Source organism: Lolium rigidum, chromosome 3, assembly GCF_022539505.1.
Source record: "Lolium rigidum isolate FL_2022 chromosome 3, APGP_CSIRO_Lrig_0.1, whole genome shotgun sequence".
NCBI classification, from domain to species: domain Eukaryota; kingdom Viridiplantae; phylum Streptophyta; class Magnoliopsida; order Poales; family Poaceae; genus Lolium; species Lolium rigidum.
The window spans coordinates 48943423-48962140 of record NC_061510.1 but is presented as its reverse complement, the minus strand read 5'-3'; the positions used below and the strand labels follow the sequence as shown (position 1 = coordinate 48962140).

Genomic DNA, 18718 nt, shown 5'->3' with positions numbered 1-18718 from the left:
TGGGAATAGGAAACACATAGAAATAGGATAGGAATGCATGGGCAAACCCATACGATTGTAAAAACACAAGAAATTATGAAATTGTGTGGGAGAAAAGAAACACAAGAATCCTTAAAATCATAGGCCAATTCATGGTTAAAATAAATGCAAAGATAGGATTAGGTCATCATCATGCAATTCATGACCTTTATCTCGTTCTTTGTGCATAGAAATGCAAAAAAAAAAAAGAGGGTTGAGTGAATTGTAGAATTTATTTGTTTTTTAAACCTTTGAAACCTAACTAAAGAAATTTTTTGTACCATACACTTTTCCTTTGTTCCATCACTTTTTTTTCTTATTCATATGTTTTTCCTCTAACATTTCTACGAATGAAAGCGGCCCTTGCATTCTTCGACAGCCAACAAGAGCCCAAAGGAATCCAATTCCGCCCCAGCTGTTATTACACGTGCAAATCCGGTTATTTAAACAAGAAAACACAGCACCCCACTGACGCCCCCCATCCTAAAACCCTCGGCCCATGTCGCTCTCCACTCTCAACCACCCCGCCGCCACCGCCGCCGCCGCCACTGGGCGGCGGGGCAGGTCCTTGTCCCCGGCTGTCCCGGCGCCGCCCTCGGTCCGCCTGTCCAGGAGACGGCTTCCCGCCCCCGTCGCCGCGTCCGCGCTCGCGGTCGAGGCGGACGCCGCCGCGGATAGGGTCTCGGCGCTCAGCCAGGTCTCCGGCGTGCTGGGGTCGCAGTGGGGCGACGAGGGGAAGGGGAAGCTCGTAGACGTGCTCGCCCCCCGCTTCGACATCGTCGCGCGTTGCCAGGTGAGGACATACGGTCCCGGTTTTGGTTGTGCTCCGGTTTGCCTGCTGTGTTAATCCTCGATTGAAAGCTGCCTATTTGCGCGTTCTAGCGGAAATTCTGATACCGCACGCCAGATAGGATCGTGATAGTCGATGCTATTTTGGTGGATTGATGTTTGATCCGGATGATAGAGTAATCAGTGTGTAGAATTCGCCTCCTCCAGGACCTGTTTGGAAAGAGGATTATTTCTTAGTAAAATTTTGGTATTTAGTTTGAACTGAATAACGAAGCTCACACACACACAAAAAAAAAACCCATTCCGAAGGTGTTTATATTGGGACTGCTTTGGTTACAAATTATGGGTAGTATACCTGGATTTATCTGAACTATGAATCATGTACAGAGGGGGCAAAGTGGCAGATCTTTAGCCCAGCTTTGTTATTGCACTAAAAAAAATTACATTTCCGAGATGTTGTATTGAAAATTGGATTAGTGATTACAACAAGTTCTACTCCGTAGGTGTTTGGTCAAAGTAGCTATAATGATTAAAGATGGGTGTTAACCTCCTGTCTTTTAGATGGCAAACGAAATGAAATCTTCAACACCTAGACATAAACGGTGACACTAGAGAGAACTTCCTGATGTTTAAGACACATCAGGATTAATTATCCATGTAGTGTTTCCATCCATGCATAAAAGCACCATGACCAATCTGTGCCCTGTAGTGTGGCAATATTATGTGCAAGATTGTATGTTTTGGTGGGTAAAAAATCTGATCCGTTTAACTCACGTCTGAGGTTTTACCATAATCTGCATTAGGCTTCTTGGGTACTTTTGTTGTTTACCATAATCTTCATTAGGCCTCTTGGGTACTTTTGTTGTTTTGTTTACTCTTTCATTTTCGGGCTAGTGGTTCGTCGCTTCTTGCAACCTTTGTAGCAGCAGTTTTTGTTGAAATAAGCTACTATTACTGCTGCTCCTGGAAGTTCATGTCTGCATTTTTGTGAGTTTGACATGCTTACCTATTTCCATTCTCTTGTTTAGTTTACATTCCCCTACCCTTGAGTTTCTTCAGTTGCCAAGATTAATCTTTGTTTCTCCAATGATTTTTTGGTGTGTATTTGTAAATAAAATTATTGATATGTAGCATAAGTGATCACCGCCAGCTGGCAGTTTCTCTTAAGTTTTGTAGCCCTTCATCTGAGTTCCTAGAGCACACATGGAACAGAACAAAAAATCAGGATAATTAACCCTTTGATGACTAAACGAACAGGGTGGAGCAAATGCTGGACACACCATCTACAACTCTGAAGGCAAGAAGTTTGCCCTTCATCTTGTTCCATCCGGTATTCTCCATGAGGGAACACTGTGTGTTGTTGGCAATGGAGCAGTGATCCATGTACCAGGGTTCTTTGGTGAAATTGATGGTCTTCAATCCAATGGAGTCAGTTGTGATGGAAGAATACTGGTCTCTGACCGAGCCCACTTGCTCTTTGATCTGCATCAGACTGTAGATGGACTTAGGGAAGCTGAGCTAGCAAATTCCTTTATCGGGACGACTAAGAGAGGCATTGGGCCTTGCTATTCCAGCAAGGTCACTCGAAATGGACTGCGAGTTTGTGATCTAAGGCACATGGACACTTTTGGTGATAAGCTTGATGTTTTATTTGAAGATGCTGCTGCGAGGTTTGAAGGCTTCAAGTACAGCAAAAGCATGCTCAACGAAGAGGTTGAGAGGTACAAGAGGTTTGCAGAGCGTTTGGAGCCCTTCATTGCTGATACAGTTCATGTGTTAAATGAATCTATCCGACAGAAGAAGAAAATTCTTGTTGAAGGTGGTCAAGCAACTATGTTGGATATCGATTTCGGAACTTATCCATTTGTGACTTCTTCTAGCCCTTCTGCTGGTGGAATATGCACCGGCCTTGGGATTGCCCCTAGGGTTATTGGCGACCTGATTGGAGTTGTAAGTTTAAATTAGTGTAATTTAACCGTCATCTTTCTGTGATATAACACTTGTCTAATCCACTACTTTACATGCAGGTAAAAGCTTACACAACAAGGGTTGGCTCTGGTCCTTTCCCAACAGAACTACTTGGAGAGGATGGGGATGCTCTTAGGAAGGCTGGAATGGAATTTGGGACGACAACAGGTCGACCAAGACGTTGTGGCTGGCTTGACATTGTTGCACTGAAATACTGCTGTGACATCAACGGGTTTTCATCTCTTAATCTGACAAAACTTGATGTTCTGTCTGGGTTACCAGAAATTAAGCTGGGTGTTTCTTATAATCAAATCGATGGACAGAAATTACAGTCCTTCCCAGGCGATCTTGACACCCTAGAGCAAGTGCAGGTAAGAATTATTGTGTCATATTTCTGTTTGTTGGGTTAACATGGCTGAGCAATAGTACCCTGGAATAATTCATGATTATGTTGTATGCAAAATGTGTTCTTCTTTCTCTGGTTGCAAGATACAGTTAAATCGCTAATGTACAGTCTGCTCTTGCAAACCGATAGCATTACCAATTTGGCAGTAATTGCTTACATTTAAATGAAAGGTTAGAATAGACATGCTTCATATGCTCATATGTTCGTGTCATGTTTCAGGTCAACTATGAGGTGCTTCCTGGCTGGGACAGTGACATTTCTTCAGTTCGGAGTTACAGTGAGCTACCCCAAGCTGCCCGTCGTTATGTGGAGAGGATAGAAGAGCTTGTCGGTGTTCCAATCCACTACATTGGTGTTGGACCTGGGAGGGATGCTCTCATATACAAGTAAAAGTAACTTGATTTGGCACTGTACCGGACAAAATAATTCAGTCTTCAGTAGGCCGTGGGCATTGCTGTGTCAGCATATGCCCCTTTATTTGCCATTGTAGCGGCAATACAACTGGGAAGCTACTGGCTGTTGAGGTGATGTAATACCTGAATAATGATTCGGGAAATGACCCAAGGTATCAGCATAAGGATGCAATATTATTGTTTGGTACTCTGTAGTAGCATTTGTCTTGTCTCCACCAATGTTTTTGGTGGTATGACTAATGTTTTGCACTGATTGTGAATGCTTTCTTGTGGGCAGTCTGATACAATTTTCCTACTACTTTCATGTGCGCAAAAAGTTCATTTGTTGATGTATTTATCTCATATGTTGGGTAAGTTTGGAGCTCCTGATGTGATAGCAGTGGATCTTGCTTTGGATCAATTCCTTATGATATGCTGTCTCAGTATCAATTTTTAGCTTGTAAAATTTTGGTTTGAGATCCTTAGTGGACCTGATCAAAACATGTTCTTGCACCCTTGCATAGCCTTACAGCCTTGGTGTTTGGGTTGGATCTTCCTTATGAGATGCTATCTGACTATGATTGTTTCAAGTCATTCATATTCATATTTTCTTTTAGATCCGAGTTACCAGATCAGAACATGTTGGCCTTGGTGTTTCCTTTCTCTGTTGTTTTGCTAGCATGGTCTTAAATTTTTTTCATGCGCCTAAAATTTATTTTGGTACCACTAAATGATTCTTCACCTGGCAGAAGTTCAGGCGCTCGTAAACTGCTAAGCTTATAGAAGATGGTAAGAGATCTAAAACTTCATTGCAGGTCGATGAAAAATTCATGCCAAACTTATAAAACCTCAAAACTAGATGAACTTGGAGGCTAAACCTCATACATAATTAAACGATCGGACAGTAATTTTTTTTCAAGCGAAGCTTATGCATGGGCTAAGATCAGATGTCCCATACAGGGATGGGCATGCAGCCGAACTGGTCGAGATCGTCCATGTGGAACGCCCCATTCACGCCCAGCGCGCCGCCACCATGACCTCCGGCCGCGATGTCGCTCATGTCGGCGGCCAGCGCATCCCAGTCGAACTCCGCGCCACCGTTGTTGCCGCCGCCGAACCCAAACGCGTCCGCCACCTCGCCGGTACCCTGATCCTTCCCGAGCGCTGCGCCGCCCCCGTCGTCGTCCCGGAGCACGCCGATCTGCTGCAGGAACTCCTTGAGGTCGAGCTGGGGCTTGCCGCCGCCGAAGCCCGGGGCGCCCACGCTCTCGCACGGCGCGCCCTCGTACGGCGCCATCGCGTGCTCCAGGGAGTAGAAGCACGACTCGGAGGGCGGCATTGCGTTGGTGGTCACCGTGGAGGAAGGAGACGAGGCGGCGAGAGGAGGCGGAGGCGGAGGCGGAGTCCTCCTGGACGGCGGCTTGGTCGGCGAGGAGGAGGAGTTCTTGAGCTCCTGCAGCCTCTGGTGTATGACGTGCACGTTGTGCTGCGCGTTGAGGTTGAGGAGGCCGTACGAAGGCACCGCGGAGCCACAGCCCCTGGAGCCGGAGGAGACACCGGACGCAGGGAGCCACCTGATCATCCGGTGATGCGCCGCGGAGGTGGCGGATCCAGCTCCGGCGGCGGCGGCGGAGGCCGCGCGGAGGTGGGGCAGGTTGAGGAAGGCGTCGGGCCCGTAGAGCTTCCGCGCGGCCTCGTCGTAGGCGAGCGCGGCCTCCTCGGCGGTGGCGAAGGAGCCGAGCCAGACGCGGGCGCGCTTGTTGGGCTCGCGGATCTCCGCCACCCACTTGCCCCACGTCCGCTGCCGCACGCCCCGGTACTCGCAGGCGGCGTTCTGCGGCCCGCCCTTCCCCCTCGTCGGGCCCTTCTTCCACGACCGCTTCCGCACGTAGCTCTCCATGATCGACCTCGCTCCTGCACGCGCGACGGCAGCGACGTATCAGATCGATCACCCAACAATATATATATTCAGGCAGCGCGCATGATGGAGCCTGCAGCTAGCTAGCTAGCTCGATGAAATGCGCGAAACTTACGTGTGCGCAGGAGCGGGGGAATTTGAAGTTTGAAGTTTGGGAGTGAGGTTTAGGAGTGTGGGGTGTAGTGAAGTGGTGAGGGGAGTGTGACGAACTGACGATGGAGCCGATGGAGGATAAGTAGGGAGCGCGGGGTTGGGGTGTGACGGATCGCATGGGGTTTAAATGTTGTCACGGCCGGGGATCCATCCATGGATGGAAGAGGACGCATGCATGCATGTTGGCACGACAGTGTCGCGCTTTTGCAAGACCTGTGAGCGTGAACGTGACTGAGCTTCCCGATCGACGCATGTGACCGTTAGGGCATCTCCTGGATGCACGATGCACTAGCTCTTCCCAAGCACAAAAAAACTCAAATTCGTTTTCTATTTTTTTTACTTTTCCTTTGAGCAAACAAAAGATTGACTTCATTGCACATATATTTAAAGTAGTAAATAGTACATGGTAGAGATAAATAAGCCGTATCTAGCAATTATAAAACAAAGTCTAGAAAGTCAATCTTTCAGGTCTTCAAATTCTTTCTTCTTCCATTACATTATCTTATACTTTTCTAAAGGCAACCGAAATCAAATACCAAACCACAAACTTGTAAATACCAATAAAGATTCTTCCGTAATTATTAATGCCAAGACCACGTGCACCCTTGTAGCCATTAAAGTAGCCAATCAACGGAAAAATCTCATTTGCAACTAGTTGCACCCGCAACCCATTGTCGGATGTCACACTTCCAAGTTTTCAAAAAATACGAAAAAATATGGGGGGGGGGGGGGGTACATTGTGTTGTGCATTATGATCTATGAAGTTTCGTAAAAAACCCCGCTTTCTATTTTTTCTTTTCCTTGGAGCAAACAAATTGAATTTCTTGATTAAGTAAACAAATATTGAGCCCTTTGATAAAAGATCTACTCCCTCCGGCTCTAAATACTCGTCGTTGATTTAACTATTTAAGAAACTCAATCTCTCTTCAGGATGAAAACTCAAGATTTTTAGCCGGGCGATGACAACGCTTATGCATTGTTTTTCTTTTTTGGAGGCGTCACTTTTGGAGAACTTTTTATAGTGTTGTTGTTGCGACTATTTCATCACTACGACGGGTCTTTGTTTTATATTTCTCTCTTTTACTTTTTTAGCTATGTGCATCCTTGATGTCTTTTAATATTTTGGTGCATAGGCTGGATGTAATTGGTATATTCGTGATATTAATATGTTCCCTTTATAAAATATTATTTAGGACCGGAAGGAGTAGCTATTTCTCGAACCATGCATGTTGATGGTGCATGACTACGCCTGTTCTTACAATTTGATATTTCTGAGGCGAGTAAGAAATAATTTCTCTCTAGGTCAAAGCTAAGAACCACCTGATTGAAAAATACGGGTCTAGACATAGCCACACTTGTGACAAAAATCTGACCCCGCCAGTTCAATCCTCTTTCTAGGTTCTTGCTAAAAAATAATTTTTCGATAATGGTGCTAAAAAATAATGAATCTTTGTAAGCACTTCGTAAAACTTGGAAAGCAAACGTATTTCTATGTTTTGTTAAATTCCAGAATAACACACATATATATTGAGTTGAAATTTACCAATCAGTATGTACATATATATTGAGGCCATTTTTGTTGTAAAATAGTATGACCATGTGCTAAGTTTCATGTAACTGAGAAGATGAGAATGATATAGTTGGTTAAGATCTTAAACCCTAGCACCCTCATTTTCTATTTGTGGGTTTCTGTGTACCTAGGTTCCAAGAATCCGCAATCTGATTCATGAAATTGTCTAGTCGCCGAGATCTCAAGAATGGGCATGGCTAAGTTCCAAAAATCCGCTCTATATGATTTGGATATTGAGATTCATGCAAGTACACAAGGATGCGAACATTTTCTTTGAAAGGTCATTAATATCGAGTAACTAACAAGGTGGTGGCGGAACTAAGCGATGTCAACGAGGAAAGGGACTAAGGGAGGGTACAAATAAAGCCTTTTCTTTCTATATGTGTGTGTTAACATGGCTATCACTGGCAGTGGCATGGATTATCATAAATCCGTAATCCTATTTATCCAAATTTTTGTATATTGCATATTTTAGTGTTTGTCTGAGCCTGTTTTGCTTGTTTTTGTGTATGATATCCCACAAAATAATCGACGGCTAACACAGTTCAACAACCACACACTGAGTCAATACATTCTTTTTTTGAAAAGGAGTATAACCAATCAGCATCTACATCGATTGATGCATACATATACATCTATTTATTTCTTTGTATGTGACAATATAAATAGAGGCAGAGGAAGGAATGAAGAGGAACGATATCTCCAACGATATGTGAGCGAGTACATATGAATCGAAGGCATAAGCGTCGCCGCGTCGGAGACGTCTACGACGTCTACGGCTAGCAGGGCATGCATATGCCTATGCAGCGTCATGATCCATGGTAATATTGTAATAATAACAAATAAAGGGTATGAATGCGGTATAAAGACCCACCTCACAGCATTTTTTGCTCTCACGAGCGCGCCCCTCACGTGCTTCCCGTCCACGTCGGACGAACACGACGCATGTGTCCACCATGATTCTCGAACGTACCCTCCTGAAGATCTATCCCCTCCTTGGCAGCTCATATTCGGCCGGTCTCCTGCTTGTTTGACCAGCTCTAGCAGCTACCAGTCCAGAGGGCAATGCACACAACATTAGAAGAAAAAATATGTGAAAAAAATGTAGCAGTGCTCGTAATTGCCCAGTCCTCAATCAGCATGCTAAATGACGCAAAGAAGTGCTACAGTTATCAGTTGTTTAAGCAGCACACATTGCAATCGATATAACTTGATGCAGTGGATGTGTACATCAGTGCTTTTTTTTTTCCTTGAAGAAAACTATACAGTGGGACTTTATGCAGAACTAATCCGCGCAGTGTTCAAAATTATGTTTTTTTGTGCAGCCAAGGAAAATATCCCCCGTCTCATATGGGATGTGATTTATCAAAATTTAGATGTATCTAGACACTAAATATGTTCACAATTATGGTTTTTGTGCAGCCGAGGAAGATATTACCTATAAATCAATATTTGCTTGGCATTACATCAATTCGGACCAAGAAGACAAGGTTACTGCAACCTGTCTTTTTCAGAGTATGTTTTCCAAAGAATGGTCTGACGTTATTTGTCAAAACAACAAGTCTGTCAATAACTGAAACCGACAAGGTAAGTTTCAGTTCCATTCAGAGGTATCCTGTATGTAAGAAACTCTACAGATCCCTTTAGAGGACCACATATACACTTTTTGGAATCTTTTTCTTCTACTACGTCAAGAAATACTCCTACGCTTATCTTCTTCACAGTTTGCAACTCAGGAAGCCTTTGAGCAGATGTTCGGCAACCCTGTTTCCTTTTCTTGGACGAGACCTTGCCGCCAAGGGTCATTGTATAATTTATAATGCAATACCTGTAAAAGCATTCTTCCTCAGCAATGCAAACACGCAATGTATAATGCCTCGCTACTGAAAATGAAAAGTACGACTTTCAACCCTATCATCTAGTTTCAAACCAGGTAAATGGAGAAAATTCACTCGATTTTTTTTTCAGCAGTTACCTGTATAAAAGTTGCAAAGACATCATCATTATCTTCTAATTTCGAAACCTCAACTGACCAGGGCGCCTCTTCAGTGTACAATTTTTTCTGCCTCTGTGCTTCTAGCAATATAGTGTCGCGGTAAAAGAACCTCTGCCAGATCTGGCGAACATTTCCTAACATAAACTCAATTTGCGTTTCGTTCATTCCCTGGTGAGTAAGAAAATAGTAAGCAAACTGCACAGGTCATGCACAAAAGAAATGAGAAGGAAAATAAGCATAAACACATACTTGGAGGACTGTAATGAGGTTTGGGATGTCATCTTCTTGTATGCGGACTGCAAAACTGTTGTAATTAAGCACATTCTCGTAGGGAAGAAATATTCCATCCTACAATTTAAGCCACGAAAGCAGGTAGGTATGATCACATAATTAGTTGCTCTGTTATTTAGTCTTGTCAGATACACATTATAGGACTATAGGTTTCCCTGACTTGCAATACTCCCTCCGTCCCGAAAAGGATGTCGCAGATTTGTCTAAATTCCGATGTATCTACATGAATTTAGACAAATCTGTGACATACTTTTCGGGACAGAGGGAGTACAAGAAATGAATGCTGTGGCACCTGTATTATGACAGGAATGCATCCTTGAAGCATGCTGTCTTCCATGCGCCCACTCCAGCCATCCCCCGGCAGTACACCACAGAAAATAGAGCTTGCCAGTTCCTCATAATACTTCTCAGATCGTAAGTGTGTAACTGTTACATTTGCTACATGTTGCCTTCCAAGCTTTCCCTGCTTGTTTGGCGTCGAACCAAATTCAGCTGCCAGCTTTTGCCGAATCCCCATGCTATACCTGTTATACAGTGGAAGAAAATCAAGAAACAATTTGGTCACATACATAGACAGACATACATGTAGATACGTACGTGTCTTCAGGGCGGCCCTGTTCATAGGCTGATCCTAGATTACCATTGAAATAAAAAAGTGTTCTACGGTTGCTCCTTGGCCTGCAAGAGCTTGCACTGTCAGGGTGTAAACCTTGAAGTAGTTAAAACGTACATCTATAGGTTCATACAAACCTTTCCCATAGTTTTAGCCAGATAGCTGCTGGGTCAGGGTCCTTCCATGCTGGAAGCACGAGATCCTTTGTCGGATCAAAACATGGATGATCGCCTCTTCTATCCAGAGGAATATCATCCCAGTTATCAGCCCAATAAGCAGTCGTAGAATTTTCATGCTTTGTGTTAGTATTCCCCCAGTGGACAAGCATCATGCTGTTCCAGATCTCTTTTGGAGCATAGCAGGCACCTTCATCCCATGAAAAGAACTGTTTTTTTGTAAGTTGAAAGTATGGATGATTGGCTATGCAAGGACCATTTGCTATATTTCATGTAAATACCCACCCAAATATGGTCTCTTCCAGAAGTGCGGTTCCAGTAAGGGTACCGCTGTGCTATGTGATCATAAGCCATTCTGTAGTACTCCAGAGTATGGTAACTCCTCAGGCGCAGGTCCTCCTAAAATTAGAACTCAAGTACTGAAGAAGAATATCAACAACCAAAGTACAACATCTGGATGATAATGGTTACCGGCATCAGCAGGTGTGGGGCATCATCGGATCTAGTTATTAGACATGAGTCAAGAACCGGCACATAGAAATAATCAGCTTCATCCCCATTCAGTGTGCGGTGAGGGCTAGCAAGAATGCTCTCGTAGAGTGCTATCTGTATGAAAAATAAAACATGTGTCAGATCTTCTTGTGCCCTTGTAAACCGGATTGATGTTAGTATCAACATGGAGCTACCAACATTTATCATATCTGCTAGTTGACTAGGTTAGCAAACCTGAGCCCCATACAGTTGCCGCGTCCATATAGTTCTGTTCTTCTCATCATATATTCTGTTCACACACTCTAACTTGTAATGCCGTCCCTGCAATAAAATATATCATGAAACGTTAAAGCTTCAGCAAAGCTCTATTAAGAGAAGAAAATAAGGAGTAAAACCTATGGTCAAGACTTACTTCAAGAAGATGACTGTCAAACTCAGCTGGCAAATCGTACACATATATAAGTGGCCTTTTTTTCTGAACAACAGCACTGACATTGATGGGGATATGGCTTAAGTTTTTTGGGTCTGACGAATTCACTGGTGGTCTGAGCCATAAGGGCCAGTCATATGCAATTGAATAAGCCGATGGGACACTGCAATCAATCCCAAAATATCCACTGTCACACTGAAAGAAATCTTTAATTAGATCATAGGTTATGCATACAGAACAGCTTGTTGCAGAAATTTCATGGCTTTTACCGAAAAGATTTGCACGAGACATACCTGACAGAAACCACCACGGCAGTGTCCATGTCCGGAACACTGGTTAATACAACTGCATTCAACATGTGTCTCACAAAACTGACCCCAGAGTCCGTCATATTTGCAATCACATTCTTGTTTAAAATTCACTTTGGAAGAATATGCATCCTCAGGGTCCACATTACACCATCCCAGTTTACTGCTATTTGTTGTGAATACATCTGGATCAGGTGTTTTCCAATTGGTAAGCTTCGGGTCACCAGGTTTTGCGGGAGAGCTAGAAGGATAAACTAAAGATGCTCAGTAATACTACAATATCATGGTACTAATTCTGAAGCATAATAAAGAATCAAAATTAGTGTATATGATACTCTTACATTGTTTTGAAGCCACAAGCTTCTGCCAGAGGGCGATCTGGGTATTTTGTTCCTGGTCCACAAAAGCACATTGTCCTCGTTGTGTCACACTGAGCTGGACATATGGAAACTATCCATCGTCCTACAGGCCATTCTGGGGAACTTGGGAGGTTGCACTCCAACTTCAGAACCTCCTCACATCCTTTCCCTGTATCAACCAAGCCATATATGTGGTCACTTGATAAACAAAAGAAGTGTTGCAAATCAATACGACCCCGTCTGCCATAGCACCTAATATATATGCTCCTTTATTTTGAAACAAAAAAGCTACTTTTTGTAAAGTAGCACTAATAAAACGAACATGCCATTAAGTGCTTATAATCCACGAAAGGTAGATAACTAAGAGAATAACCATCTAACAAAAATGGTCTACAGTTTATTAATGCACTAGTTCATTCCCCATTACATCATATCGGATAATGGTCACAAAAGATGTTGTGTCCTTTACTCCTGAGGTTGTACTGGCGGTATTGGGTAGGCGCTATGGTCGAGGCGGCAGGAAGAGATTGGGGAATCAGCAAGTAGACTGGATCGGGAGAGCATATAGGGCAGTGAGAGAATTTCGTATATTGCCTGATAAGAATTATACAATGGGCATGGTTTTGTAGAATCGCCGAAGACTTGATTAACTAGTAGTACTAGGCATGTAAAAAAAAAGAACTAGTAGTACTAGGACTCTAACTTGACAAGGCCATGGATTGTATTTCCTAACTTACCCTATATTTCCTACGGCTGGGCTAGTCCTCAAGCCTTGACTGCTCCTTACTGAATCGGAGTTGGTCTCTAGGTCCCTGCAACCTGGCTGGTGGGCCGCAACTCTAATCTATTCCAGGACCCCTTACATGAATCTCCTATCTGAACTAACTTGCCGCCACAGCACCAGAACAGATTAAACATTTGAAACATAATACCACATAAATAGAATCATGCATCGATGACATGTCGTGTACTTAATCTTTTGCAGTTCAGGATACTTTCAAAGCTAAAGCTATATACTGGGGATTGTAGTATTGTACAGTCTTTTGTTACATAAGTCCCCATGCAAATGTATACGGTAGGGGCACTCTATCGCCTAGGCGCGACCTAAAGTGTAAAAACCATGTACGGTTAGTGAGATATGTATAATTTGTATGATTGAGCATTTTTCTGGGGTACGGGGGGCATGGCCCCCTTTGGTCCTAGGGAACCTCCACTAGTGCCTGACAAAGTAAGACTAACCAGCATATCCATGGAAGCATCTGCATTCCCCCAGGTCATAGTTGCACACACCATGTCCACTGCAGTCTTTCTCGCACCTCTTTGCACCTACAACCTGTCCAGAAAGAACAACAAATTAACCCAAAGCAAGCTAAATCAGAGTGAAACAATCAATGACAAAGCTATGTGCACACTTCAGTAATATCGACAGTCGATGAGCCAGCATGGCAACCAGCGAGCCATCTCCCAATCTCGGCCTTCCACGGCGCGCCACGGAACGTCACCGCTCCATAAGAATCAGCAGGGAACTGACCCATGAGGCGTGAGTCCACAATCTCAACGCCTGGAAGCACATTCCTCGGCCGGTCGATGCCACGGCGAGCACCGGAGAAATCCAAGGAAGAAGGAAGGATTGGCACCATGAACACATGGACGGCGGTGACGAGGATCACAAGGGCGCCGGCCACGCCCAGGAATGACAAGGGCCATTTCGTCGAACGGATTGTGAGCATGGTGAAACTACAGGACGAGCACCACTTTTTTCGCCATGACGGCAACGGTCACCGGGAAGCGACGCGAGCTGGGGGGGTCCTCGGCGGCGGCGGGAGTCGAGCGCGCGTCCCCACGGTGCTGCTGTTAGCACGCGGGGTGTCCGCCCCGGTGTCCCTGGTGGCGCGCGCCAATCCGGGATCCGCCGTGCTGCTCCAATCCGGGATCTGGCTGGGGATTTGCGGCTTCAAGGAGTTGGAAGATCGAAAATCAAAGAATTGAGAGAATGATTCAGGTAATATAGCTTGTGCGTTCGAGCGTTAGAGGAAAGGAGACCGAGGGACCGTTCGTGCTCGGCAATGGACATCAGGGTCCCTTCTTCCGGTGTATGCTAACACATACTCTGGTGTCACTTTCAACAACTTCTTTTTAGTGGTAATTCAGTTGCTCTAACGGCCCGGTCATTGAGTGGCACACACGACTCGGCACACACGCCTAAATAAAATTAAAATCTACTAGTGCGCAAATATCTAAAGAAAATTAAAATTTGGCACACGTAAGCAGGACAGTTAGGCCAAAAAATTAAAATTTGGCACAAGTAAACAGGACAGTTAGGCCTGGAAATTAAAATTCGGCACACATAAACAGGACAGTTAGGCCTTTCATAATACTCCTACTAGGATCTTCTTGTTGTGTCTAGACTCCGATTATAAGGCTGGCTATAGTGCTAAGTATCATATAGTAGTATCATGCATATGATACTTGTGTATGATATTATTCCTATAGTGAGTAGTATCATGGAGTAGTATCAGAGTTATGCTATATTTATTGCTATTTAGAATCTTAATGCAAATTGATGTACAAGATTTGTTTGACATTAACTTTTCTTGTGATATGCGGTATGATACAGTATCCACCTATAATACTCTAAACTCATCTCTCCTCCTTAATTAGGTACCACATCAACATTTTTATGGGACCAATGTGCATGATACTAGCTAAGATACTACCACTATGGCTAGCCTAAGACGACGCGTATCTCTGAATCGTAAATTTAACCAACATAATACAAAGTATATATAAGAGAACATATATAATTAAAAAATAGCACTTTCTAATGATATAATTTTTATGGTATAATTCATATTATGTTGGTTAAATTGATGATCCATTGCAAGCAAAATTCTAATAAAATGTCAAGTAACCTCTTCTTCTAAGGAGACCTAGCGGGTTAGGTTCAGTTTGGTGCTTTGCTTCACGCTTCGCCCCTTCCAAAATTTAAAAAACCGGTGCTTCTATTTAGACATGAACTAAATCGTTACTTGTTACTGCAAGCAATTCCCTTATCATTAAAGAATTAAGGTATAGCTTTCTCTAACATTGTACTTGCTGGCCAGTAACCATAGAAGTTACAAAAATGTGATATTCGGTCATGAATGAACTAGAATTATCGGGTAGTAAAATGAACAAGTATATTTGGATCTTAATTTTTGAAAGACCAAATTTAAAATAGATAGAAATATAAAGAATGAATTTTTCAGTCATGACCGAATGCCCACTTCTACCCAAAATCATTAAGTGCAAGCTTATTTAGATACAATCCTTAAGAGAAAATACATTAAAGTAGTGGTTCCTTAAGTTTTAATACCTCCTAGGATAACATGCTAAATGACAATGCATTGTGAAAGGATTTAATGGCCCACCTATAACTCTAGCCCTTCTATAAAGGAGAAACATTCCCCCGTTGGTCAACGTTATAAAGGAGAAACACTTCAGACATGGTCAATGCGTAGTCCATGACGTTGTCGTTCTCATGGGGGTTTCTTGGTTAGAGATCTTATAGGATGTGTAATGGGGGATCGTAAGAAATCTCTCTTGGCGTATCCGACATCGGTACACCTACGCTCGTGGGCGTTGCAAAACTCCAGTCTCCATAGAGGTTGTTGTTAAGCTCCCACTATGAGGGATGGAGCTAATAGGGGCAGGCTAGGGCCATGGCCCCTCCCCCATGGTGATTTTTTTTCTAAAAAAATCCCTAATTGAAATGTAGATTTGACCTGCAAATTTACCTATGTGGTCCCTCCAAGCTATTTACATGCAATTTCCCCCATTGTGTAATTTTCCTGGTTGCATCCCTATCCACTATGGATATCACTCAAATTCGATACAAGAGTAGATGGAGAACTAAGGATTGAGAGTAGAGTTGGATGCCTTTAGGGTTCTAGTTCATTGACACCCTCTTCGTAATGCTTCCTAGGATATAAGTAGATATGTGTGTCATCTTTAACGTTGGTTGAGCTTCACCCATATCGTGGGTTGGTCCTATGTGTATATTTTCCCTGGAGTATAGGTGGCATGTCTTCTGCAGCATGTTCGCTCCCCTCATCCACAGTTGTTGATGGAGTACTTGAGGTAGGCGTCGCCGTTGTTGTTGGGTCATGGTGAGTGACATGTCCCCTTGTTGAGAAGCAGCTTGTTCCTAAGTTGGCGCTTGATACGTCCAAAACGTATCTACTTTCCCGAACACTTTTGCTATTGTTTTGCCTCTAATTTGTGTATTTTGGATGCAACTAACACGGACTAACGCTGTTTTCAGCAGAACTGTTCTGGTGTCTCGTTTTTGTGCAGAAATCCAACTTTCGGGAAAAACCTCGGGATTTTGACGAAGGCCCTATTTTCCCGGAATGCGACGGAGCCAGAAGGACAATTCAAGTGGAGGCCCGAGGGCCCCACACCATTAGGCGGCGCGGCCTAGGGGGGGCCCGCGTGGCCCTATGGTGTGGCCCCCTCGGTCGGCCTCCGACGCCCTCCTTCGGACTATTTATCGGCCTCGACCTAAAAACGCACGGGGAGAAGTCGAAGTCGCCAGAAACCCTCCAGAACGCCGCCACATCGCGAAACTCCGTCTCGGGAGTGATGGCGTGTATTTCACACGTTCGTTGGGCAACCCCAAGAGGAAGGTATGATGCGCACAGCAGCAAGTTTTCCCTCAGAAAGAAACCAAGGTTTATCGAACCAGGAGGAGCCAAGAAGCACGTTGAAGGTTGATGGCGGCGGGATGTAGTGCGGCGCAACACCGGAGATTCCGGCGCCAACGTGGAACCTGCACAACACAACCAAAGTACTTTGCCCCAACGAAACGGTGAGGTTGTCAATCTCACTCGGCTTGCTTTGTAACAAAGGATTAACCGTATTGTGTGGAAGATGATTGTTTGCGAGAGAAAACGAGTAGAACAAGTATTGCGAGCAGATTTGTATTTCGGTATTTAAAAGAATGGACCGGGGTCCACGGTTCACTAGAGGTGTCTCTCCCATAAGATAAAAGCATGTTGGGTGAACAAATTACAGTCGGGCAATTGACAAATAGAGAGGGCATAACAATGCACATACATGACATGATAAGTATAGTGAGATTTAATTGGGCATTACGACAAAGTACATAGACCGCCATCCAACTGCATCTATGCCTAAAAAGTCCACCTTCGAGGTTATCATCCGAACCCCCTCCGGTATTAAGTTGCTAACAACGGACAATTGCATTAAGTATGGTGCGTAATGTAATCAACAACTACATCCTCGGACATAGCGCCAATGTTTTATCCCTAGTGGCAACAGCACAACACAACCTTAGAACTTTCGTCCATCGTCTCGGGTGTCAATGCGGGCATGAACCCACTATCGAGCATAAGTACTCCCTCTTGGAGTTAAAAGTAAAAACTTGGCCAGAGCCTCTACTAGAAACGGAGAGCATGCAAGATCATAAACAACACATGTATAATAACTTGATAATTAACATGACATAGTATTCTCTATCCATCGGATCCCGACAAACACAACATATAGAATTACGAGATAGATGATCTTGATCATGTTAGGCAGCTCACAAGATCCAACAATGAAGCACAATGAGGAGAAGACAACCATCTAGCTACTGCTATGGACCCATAGTCCAGGGGTAGACTACTCACTCATCACTCCGGAGGCGACCATGGCGGTGTAGAGTCCTCCGGGAGATGATTCCCCTCTCCGGCAGGGTGCGAGAGGCGATCTCCTGGATCCCCCAAGATGGGATCGGCGGCGACGGCGTCTCAGTAAGGTTTTCCGTATCGTGGCTCTCGGTACTGGGGGTTTCGTCACGGAGGCTTTAAGTAGGCGGAAGGGTAGGTCAAGAGGCGGCACGAGGGCCCCACACCACGGGGCCGCGCGGCCAAGGGGGTCGCGCCGCCCTAGGGTGTGGCCCCTCGTGGCCCCTCTTCGTCTCTCCTTCGGACTTACGGAAGCTTCGTGGAAAAATAGGCCCACGGGCTTTGATTTCGTCCAATTCCGAGAATATTTCGTTACTAGGATTTACGAAACCAAAAACAGCAGAAAACGAGCAAGCGGCACTTCGGCATCTTGTTAATAGGTTAGTTCCGAGAAAATGCACAAATATGACATAAAGTGTGCATAAAACATGTAGGTATCATCAATAATATGGCATAGAACATAAGAAATTATCGATACGTCGGAGACGTATCAAGCATCCCCAAGCTTAGTTCCGCTCGTCCCGAGCGGGTAAAACGATAACAAAGATAATTTCTGAAGTGATATGCCATCATAACCTTGATCATACTATTTGTAAACATATGTAGTGGATGCAGCGATCAAAACAATGGTGATGACATGAGTAAACAAGTGAATCATAAAGCAAAGACTTTTCATGAATAGTACTTCAAGACAAGTATTAATAAGTCTTGCATAAGAGTTAACTCATAAAGCAATAAATCAAAGTAAAGGTATTGAAGCAACACAAAGGAAGATTAAGTTTCAGCGGTTGCTTTCAACTTGTAACATGTATATCTCATGGATAATTGTCAACATAGAGTAATATAACAAGTACAATATGCAAGTATGTAGGAATCAATGCACGGTTCACACAAGTGTTTGCTTCTTGAGGTGGAGAGAGATAGGTGAACTGACTCAACATAAAAGTAAAGAGAATGGTCCTTCAAAGAGGAAAGCATCGATTGCTATATTTGTGCTAGAGCTTTTGTTTTGAAAACATGAAACAATTTTGTCAACGGTAGTAATAAAGCATATGAGTTATGTACATTATATCTTACAAGTTGCAAGTCTCATGCATAGTATACTAA

At 43.9% G+C, this 18718-nt stretch overlaps 3 protein-coding genes across 3 annotated transcripts; 1 reads left to right on the top strand and 2 right to left on the bottom strand.

Moving 5' to 3' along the window:
• Nucleotides 1-497: 497 nt before the first annotated feature.
• On the top strand, nt 498-3873 carry LOC124701573 (adenylosuccinate synthetase, chloroplastic). Its single transcript, XM_047233662.1, has 4 exons — nt 498-811; nt 2065-2757; nt 2835-3146; nt 3401-3873. The coding sequence occupies exons 1-4, from the start codon at nt 518-520 to the stop codon at nt 3569-3571; spliced, it is 1470 nt and encodes a 489-aa protein (XP_047089618.1). The 5' UTR covers nt 498-517; the 3' UTR covers nt 3572-3873.
• Nucleotides 3874-4516: 643 nt separating this feature from the next.
• Nucleotides 4517-5473, bottom strand: LOC124694807 (dehydration-responsive element-binding protein 2E-like). The gene has a single exon (XM_047227749.1). The coding sequence runs from the start codon at nt 5471-5473 to the stop codon at nt 4517-4519; it is 957 nt and encodes a 318-aa protein (XP_047083705.1).
• A 3473-nt stretch (nt 5474-8946) lies between these two features.
• LOC124701572 lies at nt 8947-13704 on the bottom strand. Its single transcript, XM_047233661.1, has 14 exons — nt 13292-13704; nt 13119-13212; nt 11862-12048; nt 11506-11761; nt 11195-11407; nt 11017-11103; nt 10762-10896; nt 10576-10689; nt 10252-10499; nt 10099-10179; nt 9794-10025; nt 9460-9558; nt 9190-9378; nt 8947-9042 (listed from the first exon to the last, which is right to left on the bottom strand). Exons 1-14 carry the CDS (start codon nt 13607-13609, stop codon nt 8947-8949), a joined length of 2349 nt encoding a protein of 782 aa, XP_047089617.1. The 5' UTR covers nt 13610-13704.
• Nucleotides 13705-18718: the final 5014 nt, after the last annotated feature.